Source organism: Entelurus aequoreus, linkage group LG20, assembly GCF_033978785.1.
Source record: "Entelurus aequoreus isolate RoL-2023_Sb linkage group LG20, RoL_Eaeq_v1.1, whole genome shotgun sequence".
In the NCBI taxonomy this organism is placed as follows: Eukaryota; Metazoa; Chordata; class Actinopteri; order Syngnathiformes; family Syngnathidae; genus Entelurus; species Entelurus aequoreus.
Window position 1 is genome coordinate 28,307,915 of NC_084750.1, and position 15,171 is coordinate 28,323,085.

Consider the following 15,171-nt stretch of genomic DNA (forward strand, 5'->3'; position numbering starts at 1 on the left):
GTACGTGGGCTAATTGGAAGGTCACATGAAGTTTGGAGCTCTGTAACAACTGACAGTGCAGAAAGTCGACGACCTCTTTGCACTATGCGCTTCAGCATCCGCTGACCCCTCTCTGTCAGTTTACGCGGCCTACCACTTCGTGGCTGAGTTGCTGTTGTTCCCAAACTCTTCCCTTTTCTTATAATAAAGCCAACAGTTGATTTTGGAATATTTAGGAGCGAGGAAAGTTCACGACTGGATTAGTTGCACAGGTGGCATCCTATGACAGTTCCACGCTGGAAATCACTGAGAGCGGCCCATTCTTTCACAAATGTTTGTAGAAACAGTCTCCATGCCTACGTGCTTGATTTTATACACCTGTGGCCGGGGCCGATTGATTAGGACACCTGATTCTCATTATTTGGATGGGTGGCCAAATACTTTTGGCAATATTGTGTAGCTACTAATTGTCCATGATTAAAACAAATTGTCCATAATTAAACCTTTTAGGCTACATGTATGACATTTTGACTACACAAATGACAAACAAAGAACATTTGAGGGCGTGGCTAAGCGAAGGTGTGTTGTGCCACGTTTCCTGAGCGGCGGTTTGTTGATGTTGACATGACTTCCTGTCCAAAGCAGAGGGGACTTTTCAACATCCACTCGCTCCTTCTCTCAGTCTTTACACAAATGCCTCACCTACAGATGGATCCTCTTCTGTTCCGGAACTTTCTTCGTACTCGGAGAACTGAACGTTGGAGAAAATCACAAGAATAAATTAGGAAAAAATAATGAGTTTACTATGTGGCAAACTGTCACACAGTAGAACTGAAATATTCCTATTTCACTGGAAGCTAGGACATGTACTGTCTGAAATATCTCACAACATATTTTTATTCAATTTTTTTTACACCAAGTTTGTGATATAAAGTCACGTGTGAAAACTCTGTAATATAAGCTTCCAAAAAAAAAAAAATCAAGAAAATATTACCTGCCAAAACACAAGAAATTAGTAAAATGGCGTTGTAAGTTGCTTATTTTATGTGATTTATGTTTTGGAATTGTTCCCATTAGTGTTGTCCCGATACCAATATTTTGGTACCAGTACCGGTACCAAAATGTATTTTGATACTTTCCAGTACTTTTCGATACTTTTCTAAATAAAGGGGACCACAAAAAAATTGCATTATTGGCTTTATTTTAACAAAACATCTTAGGGTACATTAAACATATGTTTTTTATTGCAAGTTTGTCCTTAAATAAAATAGTGAACATACAAGACAACTACTTGTCTTTTAGTAGTAAGTAAGCAAACAAAGGCTCCTCATTTAGTTCACTGACATATGCAGTAACATATTGTGTCATTTTTCGTTCTATTATTTTGTCAAAATTATTAAGGACGAGTGGTAGAAAATGTATTATTAATCTACTTGTTCATTTACTGTTAATATCTGCTTACTACTCTTTTAACATGTTCTATTTACACTTCTATTAAAATTTAATAATCACTTATTCTACTGTTGTTTGGATACTTTACATTAGTTTTGGATGACACCACAAATTTGGGTATCGATCTGATACCAAGTCTTTACAGGATCATACATTGGTCATATTTACTTTTTAGAGGCGGTATAGTATCCAATATGATTCATTAGTGTCCCGGTACTATACTAATACTGGTATACCGTAAAACCCTCGTTCCTATATAATAAAGAAATGTCCATAGAAAGCTAAGGCGTTTTAAGTATTTCTATGAGGCCTCAAATAACATCAGGTTTCAATAAAGAAAACATATGCTGCTTAGAAGGAAGAGAAAAAAGAGAGAATATATATATATATATATATATATTGTATATAGAGAGAGAGAGGTTAATAGACTGACTCTATCTGATTGAAAACAGAAATGTTTTAATTACATTTTGGGAAAGGCAGCAATACAGCATCAACCACAGAAGAAACCCATTTGGAGATTAACCTTTGACCAAAAGACAAATACAATATAAATTGCAGTCATTGCCCCATGTCCAGGAGAGATGGGGGTGGGAGGGAAGGGAGAACCTAAGCAGGGACATCCATACAGGGCACAAGGAATGCAGCATTGGGGTATAAAAGTGTCTTATCTTTTAGATGAAAAACAGGCCCAGGCAGTTAAGGCGCAGCAAAACAACACAAGGCACATAAACACTTACACTAAAGTTGTTGTAAGACAAGCCATAACTAAAATATTAATTCTGTCACATGTATTTAGGATTCAAGTAAATTTTGGCTAAAATAAGCAAATTGGTGTAACATAGAAATTGCTTTTTTACAGTGGTGTAGTGCTCGAACTGTCTTCTAACGCATATGCAACAAATGTAAAGTTCAAATAAAAACAATTTACCTATGAGAAAAAGCTAATCATCCATCAAATTGTACGTAAAAAAATGTGATAGTCAAATGCATCTGCAATTGTGTAATAATATCATGAGGCGATTATACATTTATACTCATAAACAAAACCTAAAACCAGTGAAGTTGGCACAGTGTGTAAATGGTAGATAAAAACAGGATACAATGATTTGCAAATCCTTCTCAACCTATATTCAATTGAATAGACAGCAAAGACAAGATATTTAATGTTCGAACTGAGAAATGTTTTTATTTTTTTGCAATTAGCAGCTCATTTGGATTTTGATGCCTGCAACATGTTTCAAAAAAGCTGGCACAAGTGGCAAAAAAGACTGAGAAAGTTGAGGAATGCTCATCAAACACTTAATTGGAACATCCCACAGGTGAACAGGCGAATTGGGAACAGGTGTGTGCCATGATTGGGTATAAAAGCAGCTTCCATGAAATGCTCAGTCATTCACAAACAAGGATGGGGCGAGGGTCACCACCTAGTGAACATTGCGTGTGCAAATTGTCCAACAGTTTAAGAACAACATTTTTGTCAACGAGCTATTGCAAGGAATTTAGGGATTTCACCACATCATGGAGAAATCACTGCATGTTGCGTAATAAACATTGAATGCCCGAGACCTTCGATCCCTCAAAGCCGACATCAGTGTGTAAAGGATATCACCACATGGGCTCAGGAACACTTCAGAAAACCACGCTCAGTAACTTCAGTTTGTCGCTACATCTGTAAGTGCAAGTTAAAACTCTACTATGCAAAGCCAAAGCCATTTATCAACAACACCCAGAAACGCCGCCGGCTTCGCTGGGCCCGAGCTCATCTAAGATGAACTGATGCAAAGTGGAAAAGTGTTCTGTGGCCTGACAAGTCCACATTTCAAATTGTTTTTGGAAACTGTGGACGTCGTGTCCTCCGGAACAAAGACGAAAATAACCATCCGGATTGTTATATGCGCAAAGTTCAAAAGCCAGCATCTGTGATGGTATGGGGGTGTATTAGTGCCCAAGGCATGAGTAACTTACATATATGTGAAGGCATCGTTAATGCTGAAAGGTATATACAGGTTTTAGAGCAACATATGTTGCCATCCAAGCAACGTCTTTTTCATGGACGCCCCTGCTTATTTCAGCAAGAAAATGCCAAGCCACATGTTACAAAAGCGTGGCTTCATAGTAAACGAGTGCGGGTACTAGACTGGCCTGCCTGTAGTCCAGACCTGTTTCCCATTGAAAATGTGTGGCGCATTATGAAGCCTAAAATACCACAACGGAGACCCCGGACTGTTGAACAACTTAAGCTGTACATCAAGCAAGAATGGGAAAGAATTCCACCTGAAAAGCTTCAAAAATTGGTCGCCTCAGTTTCCAAACGTTTACTGAGTGTTGTTAAAAGGAAAGGCCATGTAACACAGTGGTAAAAATGCCCCTGTGCCAACTTTTTTGCAATTTGTTGCTGCCATTAAATTCTAAGTTAATGATTATTTGCATAAAGAATTACATTTCTCTATTCCAACATTAAATATCTTGTCTTTGCAGGGAATTCAATTGAATATAAGTTGAAAATGATTTGCAAATCATTGTATTCTGTTTTATTTACAATTTACACAACGTGCCAACTTCACTGGGTTTGGGTTTTGTATATGCCTCTGAGGGCAGCCAACATTGCTCAATTAATCGGAGTGGAATTGAAAATGTAGCAAAGTAAAATAAGACTTAGGTGACAATGTAATTACAATATTTTGTTTTAAACGTACAAGTACAATAATAACTGTTATATTCACCATATAGTCATTCAGCGATAATGAAGGTTCTTGGGTCCTTGTGTCTGAAACGGAACAATACTTTGATTAATATAAGTACTATTCAGCAGGTACAAAACAACAGCTGTATTTATTGTTGGGTTTTTTCATGGTCATGGAGTGACTGTACATCCATCCATTCATTTTCTACCACTTGTCCCTTTCGGGGTCACGGGGGGGGTCGCTGGAGCCTATATCTCAGCTGCATTGGGGCGGAAGGCGGGGTACACCCTGGACAAGTCGCCACCTCATCACAGTGAATGTACATCCAATATTTGCCAACAATAGTATGTGTTTTTACTCCAATATAGCAGTTGTACACTAGTATAATTATAACAATAATAATAATAACCATACTCTGCAAGGAATAACTCTTATACTGAGCATTATAGGCTTTTCAGAATATAAACACAGCTTTTGTATTGGATCGTATTTCATTCAGTTGCATTTTTGTAACAAAGACAGGAAAAGCAGCTTGCCAAAATAAAAATAAATGTTTGCATACTAATTTGTGTTACATGGAACTCTCGTTTGAAGCTTCAGGAAGGAAACAGTAGTTCCTTCTCAGGTTGCCATGACTACATCTGTGTATCCAGGGAGGATTAAGTACTGCTGCATTCCAAGCGGATGCCAACATCATCATCACACATCCTACTGTACATAATGAAGGTTATGATGATGATGATGATGATGATGATGATGCCTTATGTAATCTCCCCTAAAGGAGGAAATGGTGTGCAATAACAGGACAAGAAGTTTGTTTTGTTAAATAGTTACCGGTCCAACTGCTGCCGTACACTGGAGCACTCCAGTCGCTCCACAGGCCATCGAATTCATCTTTAATTCTGATGTGGATCACATACTCCACACCTGACAGGGCATCAGTGATGGTGAAAGAGCGACGCCACTTGATCATCTTTACCTGAGAACACGAACACACACACACACACACACACACACACACACACACACACACACACACACACACACACACACACACACACACACACACACACACACACACACACACACACACACACACACACACACACACACACACACACACACACACACACACACACACACACACGTCTTGCTTACTTTGTGTGGACCAACGTTTGGTTAGTAGGTTGTGAGGGCCCCCCTTTCCACTATAGCTAGCATGATGAAAATATATATATCTAGCACTAGATGGGAGTAGAGAGTTGCAACCTCACTTCAGAATGCAAAACACACAAAGTTAAAAAAATATTTTACTTCTGTAGTTGTGAGGACCGACCGCTGTTGCTAGGTAGATTTGACCGTACACACACATAGTAATAAGTTCTGTGAGTTCACACTCTAGTTTAAAAATACACATGTTTAAACCCTTACTGTAAGTACTGTAAATTCTGGACTATAAGCTGCTAATTTTTTCCCACGCTTTGAACCGTGCGGCTTATAAAACGGTGCAGCCATGACGCAAATAGTTAAAAAAAACAAAAAAACGAGCAAAGACACTGAAAAGGTGTGCTATTGTTTGTGCCAGGGCGATTTTGCCCACTGCAGGTGCTGCAGTTCCCACCTGTTTAGAGATTTCAACCGGGAGTGCCGTTCTGACTTCGAGTCGCCTAAGTCTACTTCGTTTCTACTTGAATGGAGTCTTCATTTATCACTTCAAGCAACGTTTGCAAGTTTTAAACTATAACTAAAACTGTTTGTACTGACTAAATTGTCACACGTATAATGTCTGTGTAATAGTGTGATGTTGTTGCGCTATATTATGAACTAGACAGGGTGTTATATTTTATTTTGAAGTATCGCTTTTATTTTTGAAGAACCGGATGTCCGGTGCGGGAAGTGTCAATGCGTTTTTTTCGGTTGTTTACTTCCTCTTGCTTCGGACTTTTGAGTTGGAAGGTAATAGTTCTTCCATGCTCCGTGTTTCTTCCCCTTCCGTTGTAAATATTCTTCCTAAACGTCCCTAAATAGTTTAAAAGTTAACACAATAATGTTGTGGGTACAAGAGATGTGTTGTTTTAAGTTATTTTTCTGCACAATTTCGTTAATTAAGAAGTAGAGCATTGGTCCCCAAACTACGGCCCGCGGGCCGGATCCGGCCCGCCAGCGTCCAAAATCAGGCCCGCGGGAAGTCCCAAGTATAAAAAACAAAATTTAAAAAAATATTTCTAATAATTCTCATCCACTTTGTACCGCTTGCTACTCACGGTGTCTCCTAGCCGCACAGGAAAATCGTATTGCCTAAAAATGCATTTTGTCATCGATAACGTGACATCATCGCGCGCGCGGAAAGTGCGCTATCTAATATATATATATATATATATATATCAATATACATATATATATATACAGTATATATATGAAATATATATATATATATATATATATATATATATATACACAGTATATATATGAAATATATATATATATATATATATATATATATATATATATATATATATATATATATATATATATATATATATATATATATATATATATATATATATATATATATATATATATATATATATATATATATATATATATATATATATATATATATATATATATGTACAGCCCGGCCCCCGGCCAAATTGTTTTTTAAGCCAATGCGGCCCCTGAGTCAAAAAGTTTGGGGACCCCTGAAGTAGAGCGTCGACTGTGTGAATTGTTTGGTCGCATTTACGCAAGGTATTTACACCACACAGGAGCAGAAAGCAGTCCGCCAGAAAGCTGAGACCTGGGTTTGTGCATTATTATTTTTTCTGATAAAACGTTTTTGTTAATGTGATTTCATTTATTATTATTTTTATAATAATGAATGGTTGTTTACTTCCTCTTGCTTTGGACTTTGGAGTTGGAAAGAGCAGAAATCACTCCGCCAGAAAGCTGAGACCTGTGTGTGTGTGTTTTGTGTTTCCAACAAAGGTTACCAATAAATAATGAAACGGTGTCTTTTATTTAAAAAACTACACAACGCAGACTAAGACTCACTACATCTGCAGGGGTGTTTTCGTGCATATTTGTACGTGCTATCGTAATATAATCAAGTGAGCGTTGTTAGCATTAGCTAATATGCTAATACGCTTAGGACTGTCTGTGTTAGTATTATTAAATTACATTGGCATTGGGAGCAAAAACAAAAGTGTTGTGTTTACATTTTTGTTCTGTATTTATTATCATTAATTATTAGTTGAAAAATGTCAGCTTTTTTTCATTACATTTCGATTTTTTGCTCTTGTTTTCTAATAGTTATACGGTTGTATTTTCTTCCCACAATATGCTGCGGGCCAACAAAACTCAGATAGCCTCCGGGCCGCACTTTGGACACCCCTGCTTTATTCATTATCGATGGGGTTCTTGCCACCTTATGCTGTATACTTTTATATGAGATTTTCAATTCATTTTATCATTTAATATTACACCCAAAAATCAACTCCGTTGTGGTATTTTAGGCTTCATAATGCGCCACACATTTTCAATGGGAGACAGGTCTGGACTACAGGCAGGCCAGTCTAGTACCTGCACTCTTTTACTATGAAGCCACGTTGATGTAACACGTGGCTTGGCATTGTCTTGCGGAAATAAGCAGGGGCGTCCATGGTAACGTTGCTTGGATGGCAACATATGTTGCTCCAAAACCTGTATGTACCTTTCAGCATTAATGGCGCCTTCACAGATGTGTAAGTTACTCATGTCTTGGGCACTAACACACCCCCATACCATCACAGATGCTGGCTTTTCAACTTTGCGCCTATAACAATCCGGATGGTTCTTTTCCTCTTTGGTCCGGAGGACACGACGTCCACAGTTTCCAAAAACAATTTGAAATGTGGACTCGTCTGACCACAGAACACTTTTCCACTTTGTATCAGTCCATCTTAGATGAGCTCAGGCCCAGTGAAGCCGACTGCGTTTCTGGGTGTTGTTGATAAACGGTTTTCGCCTTGCATAGGAGAGTTTTAACTTGCACTTACAGATGTAGCGACCAACTGTAGTTACTGACAGTGGGTTTCTGAAGTGTTCCTGAGCCCATGTGGTGATATCCTTTACACACTGATGTCGCTTGTTGATGCAGTACAGCCTGAGGGATCGAAGGTCACGGGCTTAGCTGCTTACATGCAGTGATTTCTCCAGATTCTCTGAACCCTTTGATGATATTACGGACTGTAGATGGTGAAATCCCTAAATTCCTTGCAAAAGCTGGTTGAGAAAGGTTTTTCTTAAACTGTTCAACAATTTGCTCACACATTTGTTGACAAAGTGGTGACCCTCGCCCCATCCTTGTTTGTGAATGACTGAGCATTTCATGGAATCTACTTTTATACCCAATCATGGCACCCACCTGTTCCCAATTTGCCTGTTCACCTGTGGGATGTTCCAAATAAGTGTTTGATGAGCATTCCTCAACTTTATCAGTATTTATTGCCACCTTTCCCAACATTTTTGTCATGTGTTGCTGCCATCAAATTCTAAAGTTAATGATTATTGGCAAAAAAAAAAAAGTTTATCAGTTTGGACATCAAATATGTTGTCTTTGTAGCATATTCAACTGAATATGAGTTGAAAATGATTTGCAAATCATTGTATTCAGTTTATATTTACATCTAACACAATTTCCCAACTCATATGGAAACGATGTTTGTATTTGTATTTGTGTTTCATTTTCTCTTCTACTGTTACTGAATAGGATTAGTTTAGACAAAGCACATTCTGAAAAAGTAAAAATCTTGTTTTCGTTTTTTTTACACTTACTTGTTGTGTTTAGTAGAATTCAATTTGTCCTTATCTATATTGTACTTCCTGAATCATTAATGTGATAATGTTCATTAGTCTAAAACAGGGGTGGGCAATTAATTTTTACCGGGGGCCGCATGAGCAACCCGAGCACTGCTGGAGGGCCACACTGACAATATTTCAATTAAATTTTGCTCAAATTATTTTTGATATACCGTAAGATAGATAATAATAATAATAATATTTTCATTTAACCTAACTTATCTTTATACAAAAGCAGATGGCTTTTGATGGTTTTATTTTTAACACTTTCTTACACAACACTTCCTGATGTATATTACAATACAAAAATTTCAATTTCTGTCACTTTATCCTGCATCCTCTTTGTTGTAAAACCTTTATTTAACCAGATAAGAAAACGTTGTGAACGTAGCACGCCTGTAAGGTGATTGGCGAAGAAGGAGGAAGCGTTGCTGTTGCGGAAATGAGGAGTGAGGATTGGTTTTCCTTTTGGAAAGAACGAGATAAGTTGAGCTGTGTTAGTATAGCTTGCTCAATAAAAGTTTAAAAAGTGCATCAGACTTGGTGTGCACTTCTTCTGGACGCTACAATTGATGTCACAAGTGGGATGAAATGCCTCCCAGTTCGCCTTGCCATCAAACCTGGGAGTCTTCATTGAGGGCGGAATTCCCCCCGTGGCAAGCAGCGTGGCTGCACCTGTAAACGCTCTCTCTCTCTCTCTCTCTCTCTCTCTCTCTCTCTCTCTCTCTCTCTCTCTCTCTCTCTCTCTCTCTTTGCGGCGAGCTCCTCACGTGGCACGTACCTCCCGATGACGTAGCACACAAACAGTGCAGTATGCGCAAAGTTTTACTTCTGCCACCAATTGTAGCGTCCAGAAGAAGTGCACATCAAGTCTGACGCTCTTTTTAAACTTTTATTGAGCAAGCTATACTAACACAGCTCAACATATCTCGTTCCTTCCACACGCACGTCTCCTCACTCCTCATTTACGCAACTCAAGAAGACAACATCTACTTCAGCAGGTCGTTACACTATATTCTTTAAACACAGCAACATGTGTACCACAAATAAGCACACAGCTTTACCTTTACTTGTCTTGTTGAAAACACGCCATTCGTCATCAACTTTTCTCTTTTTAGCGGGCATCACTTGTCGCTGTGCGCCTTCCCTCACAGGACATACGCACATATAACACTTTTCAAAATAAAAGCAGCACAGTTGTATTGCACGCACGACAAAGATGTTTTTTTAAATTTATTTTGTAATTTGAGATTGCCGCTGCGCGCACGAGCATACGTCCACACGGAAGTAATACAAATAACGCTTTTCAAAACAAAAGCAGCACCGTTGTATTGCACACTCGAAATAGATGCTTTTTAAAATTTATTTTGTAATTTGTAATTGGCCTCACGCGGGCCGGACAGGGACGTACAAAGGGCCGGATGCGGCCCGCGGGCCGCACAATGCCCAGGTCTGGTCTAAAAGGTGGAATTGAGTCTGGCAGAGTTTTAAAATGCTCCCATTAATTTATATTCTATCAGAAGATGAAATAAATAATAACATCAAAATCTAATTACAGGATGTGATAATGTAATTTACTAAATTTCCTAAAGTGACATTTAACAGTATGTGGTTTATTTTGTACATATGTAGCAGCAACATCTACAACAAAACTTGTGAATTTGGACTCATTTCATTAACCACACATGAAGTTCGTAGAGGATACATATTATTTCAGCATATTCATGTGCGCCAAAAAAAGTGTTCCCCTGTCATAAGTACAACGCGAGTTTATGAAAAGCATTGATTTGGTAATAAATGTCACAGGTTACGTTACCAACTACGTATTTGACAATCAAGGCATGAACGTAGTAATCCACATTTTGTATAATATCACTAATAAGCAGCGTAAGTACGTAGTGTCCAAACACAGAAGTGTTGCGTCAATCTCAGGTGGGTCAAACTCATTTTAGCTCAGGGGCCGCATGGAGGAATATCTGTGCACATGCGGGCCGGACTATTAAAATCGTGGCATTAAAACTAAAAAATAAAGACAACTTCAGAATGTTTTCTTTGTCTTACTTTGGCCAAAAATAGAACAAACACATTCTGAAAATATTACAATAAAAATATAGAAAAAAATACCGGCAGTGGAAGAAAGTGAATGAATACAACTAAATACATTTACATATGCATAAAAATGTGTTTTCTTTTGTATAATTTTTTTAAAATGAATTAAGTAACGTTTATGACAACCGTTTTCCAAAACACAATATAGAATGTGAGATGTAACAGGATAATGCATACATTTATCATTTGTTTTCAAAACGGTTACAAAAAAGTGGGATCTCAAAAATTTACTGTGGGACCCCATTTTCATGACTTGACCTTTTGAAAATTCCTAGCGCCAACACTGATGGAGTATTGGTGCGTGCAAAACAGCAGCAGGCGGCTGTGGCCTGCGGGCCGGTTCTAATACTAATCAAATATCTTCCCGGGGGCCATAGATAATTCATTCGCGGGCCAGATACGGCAAGGACGGGAGTGGAAGAAGTGTCAATATATAATAACGGAGCAGCATGTCCTCATTCATGGCTCACTAGTGCAGGGGTCCCCAAACTACGGCCCGCGGGCCGGATACGGCCCCACAGCGTCCAAAATCCGGCCCGCAGGAAGTCCCAAGTTAAAAAAATAAAAAATAAAAATAAAAATTGTTTTTTTTTTAATTATAATTTTTTTTTTAAATGTGTCCTTATTAGTCCATTTTCTACCATCTACTAGCCACTCAGGCAAATCATATTGTCTAAAAATGCATTTTACCATCGATAACGTGACATGCAGCAAGTGCGCTCTTTAAGTCAATTAGTGCGTGAGGAATATATATGTATGAGTATATATATATATATATATATATATATATATATATATACACATATAGACACATATACCCATATAATACATATATATATATGTACCCATATAATATATACCCATATAATATATATATATATATATATATATATATATATATATATATATATATATATATATATATATATATATATATATATATATATATATATATATACTTATTAGTCCATTTTCTACCATCTACTAGCCACTCAGGCAAATCATATTGTCTAAAAATGCATTTTACCATCGATAACGTGACATGCAGCAAGTGCGCTCTTTAAGTCAATTAGTGCGTGAGGAATATATATGTATGAGTATATATATATATATATATATATATATATATATATATATATATATATATATATATATATATATATATATATATATATATATACACATATAGACACATATACCCATATAATACATATATATATATGTACCCATATAATATATACCCATATATATATATATATATATATATATATATATATATGTATATATATATATATATATATATATATATATATATATATATATATATATATATATATATATATATATATATATATATATATATATATATATATATATATATATATAATATAGGGCGGCCCCCAGCCAAATTGTTTTATCCCAATGCGGCTCTGGAGTCAAAAAGTTTGGGGACCCCTGCACTAGTGCAACAACAACGCCGGAATTGTGTCCCGTGAAAAAACGTCCGACGGGAACTCTCGAATAACTAAATTTCCTTGAGTGAATAATGTAAACTCACTACACCGGTATGTTTTAGCGCTTTCATGGCGAGTTTACTGACAGATATAAGTAAGAACTTTACACTACTTTATATTAGAAATGGCAACAGCGGAGGATGAATGTCCCATAACAAGAAGATAGAGAAAAAGGTAAAAGCTTATTGACTACGGCGGACTACAAAGGCAGACGCGCGCACATTTTCAAGACTTATGCAGATCCCAAATACAGATCAGCAGGTACCAGAAGGTAAGAAAAGTTGCTTTTGCATAATATTGCGAAACAAAACAGTAGATGTCTTACCTTATACACATACCATAATAATACTCGTATGTTGAAGCACATCAAGCGGTGCGGCTTTGCACTTTACCAAAGTCGTACTAAAACATTTTGATAGATTTTTGAGCGCCGTGTGTAATGTTCTACATTTTCAATGGAACATATAAAATGTCAGTGTTGTTTACTTGAGTCATATTGTAGTCTACATGTATCTCTTATGTGTGACTGCCATCTACTGGTCACACTTATCATTTCACCATGTACCAAATAAAATAGCTTCGAGGTCGGTAAGCACAACCAAAATGATTCCGCACCGGGTTATAAGGCGCACTGTCGAGTTTTGAGAAAATGAAAGGATTTTAAGTGCGCCTTATAGTCCGAAAAATACGGTAGTCTGGTCTTGTTGGGAGAATGACTTGCCATGGCTTTGCTATTTTTGAGGTCGTGGCTCGACAGTAACTGGACACCATTGCACTTCTTACGCTACGGAATGGAAAGAGGGTCAAAAAGGAGTCGGTACGCACGCACGTGAATCGTTCGTGTTAAGCTTTTTGGCCATTGTGGAGGTCTGCATCATTGTTATTGGTGTTTACCTGCTCATGAGAAGAATTGACTGGTTGATATTTGAGTTCATAAATGAGCTCATAATAGTTGTCTTGAGATTTCCAGGAGGCGGGGAAATTCCAGTTCACCGATATCCTGGTCTCCTGTCCTACTTCCTGTCGCACCGACACCCCAGCCGGGGGGTCCGGCTTCACTGAGAAAGAAGGGACAAGCGAGATGCCTAACTCCAAAACCAGAACCGATGCTGTTGAGGCGATAGGAACTTACAAATGTCCAGGGGGAAAAAGGACAAGATGGGGCTGGTGGCGTTGCCCGCCATGCTTGTGACGCACAAGTAGGCCACGTGAAGTGTCCTGAGCTCATCCTCGTCTTGGTCCAGGGCGCACCAGCATCGGGACCAACGGGAGGAGAAGGAACAGTGGAAACGATGGAAGGTGTCGCTGGGCCTGAGAGTGTGTCAGTGACATGGAAGGAAATCAAGAGTGGACGTGGCAGCTTAAAATAACTACTGTTACTGATTGTGCTCTAGTTTGCTGGGGTGTACAAGTTAGTGTAAAGTACAATACAGGAGAGCACAACAATCTTGATAGAATGACAAACACCAGTAATGAGCACAATGGCAGACATCTAGCCCAGCCTGATAAGACCTGTATTAATCTTATAGATGAGTGTTATTGTATCAATACACTTACAGCTACTGGTTCCTACCTTTTACCGAGCAAAATGTAGCAGTCAGGTTGTAAAATCAATGGTTTCTCCGGCGTCCACTCACAGCGAATCTTACTGCTGGGTGACTTTTTGCTGCAGGACAAGCTGGGACTCTCTGGAGGATCTACGATAGATACATCATAGCACAAATACTGTCACTCTTCAAAGTCGTTTGCAGGTACAATTTTCAGGTTGTGTAATGAATGTTCAATCCATTGGTTTTAGAACTGTGGTACCAGGCTGCATCTAGTGCAGTAGTACCCTTGTGTAACTCTTTAAGGCAGGGATGTCCAAAGTGCGGCCCGCAGGTCATTTTTTAACGGCCCCACGGCCCATTTTAAAATACGATTAAAAATATTAAAAACATAAAAAGTGGTATGAAAGACCAAACAGGTGAAATGTAACAAGAAAATGTTGCAATGTTTACTCTAATAACACAAAGCTGCCATGCAGGCTATTTCTTTCTTTAAAAAATAATAATGAATCAAAATCAATGTTATTATGAATTATTGACCTATCCAAGGCTCCAATTACGTCACATTAAATATTGCACTTTGAGATATTTTTTTGGGAAAATGTTGCATATTTTGTGTTTGCCATATAAAAAATTGACCTTTTTTTTTATTTTTTTAAAGAAGGGCCTAAAACGAACAAACAAAAAACATAAACAACAATACAACGTATACTTGACGGATAGATCTGAAGTTGATCTCGAGATTATTGTGTTAAAAGTAAACAGTAAAAAAAATTTATAATTTATTTTTTAACACTTTAATGAGTAGGACCCTTTTGGTTCCCCAATAATTTTTGTGTGATTTGTTTTTAAGTGTCATTGCTAAAAAAATAATAATGAATTAAAATCAATGGTGTTATGAGTTATTGACCTTTTAAGGCTCCAATTATTATATAATCTAAAATATTCCCCTTAAAATTTTTATTGGGTGAAAATATTGCATATTTTGTGTTTTTTTCCATAAAAAAACAGGGTTTTCTTTGACAAAAAGAGCATACGACTTAA

At 37.5% G+C, this 15,171-nt stretch overlaps 1 protein-coding gene across 1 annotated transcript in view; it reads right to left on the reverse strand.

Annotated features, from left to right (window-relative positions):
* il6r (interleukin 6 receptor) overlaps positions 1-15,171 on the reverse strand; it is a 39,328-nt gene that overhangs the window by 2,550 nt on the left and 21,607 nt on the right. The window contains exons 3-8 of the mRNA XM_062029896.1: positions 14,154-14,277; positions 13,713-13,891; positions 13,475-13,638; positions 4,953-5,097; positions 4,158-4,201; positions 682-730 (exon numbers count right to left, since the gene is read on the reverse strand). Of these exons, the coding sequence (XP_061885880.1) occupies positions 682-730; positions 4,158-4,201; positions 4,953-5,097; positions 13,475-13,638; positions 13,713-13,891; positions 14,154-14,277 (705 nt within the window). The remainder of the gene's footprint in view (positions 1-681; positions 731-4,157; positions 4,202-4,952; positions 5,098-13,474; positions 13,639-13,712; positions 13,892-14,153; positions 14,278-15,171) is intronic.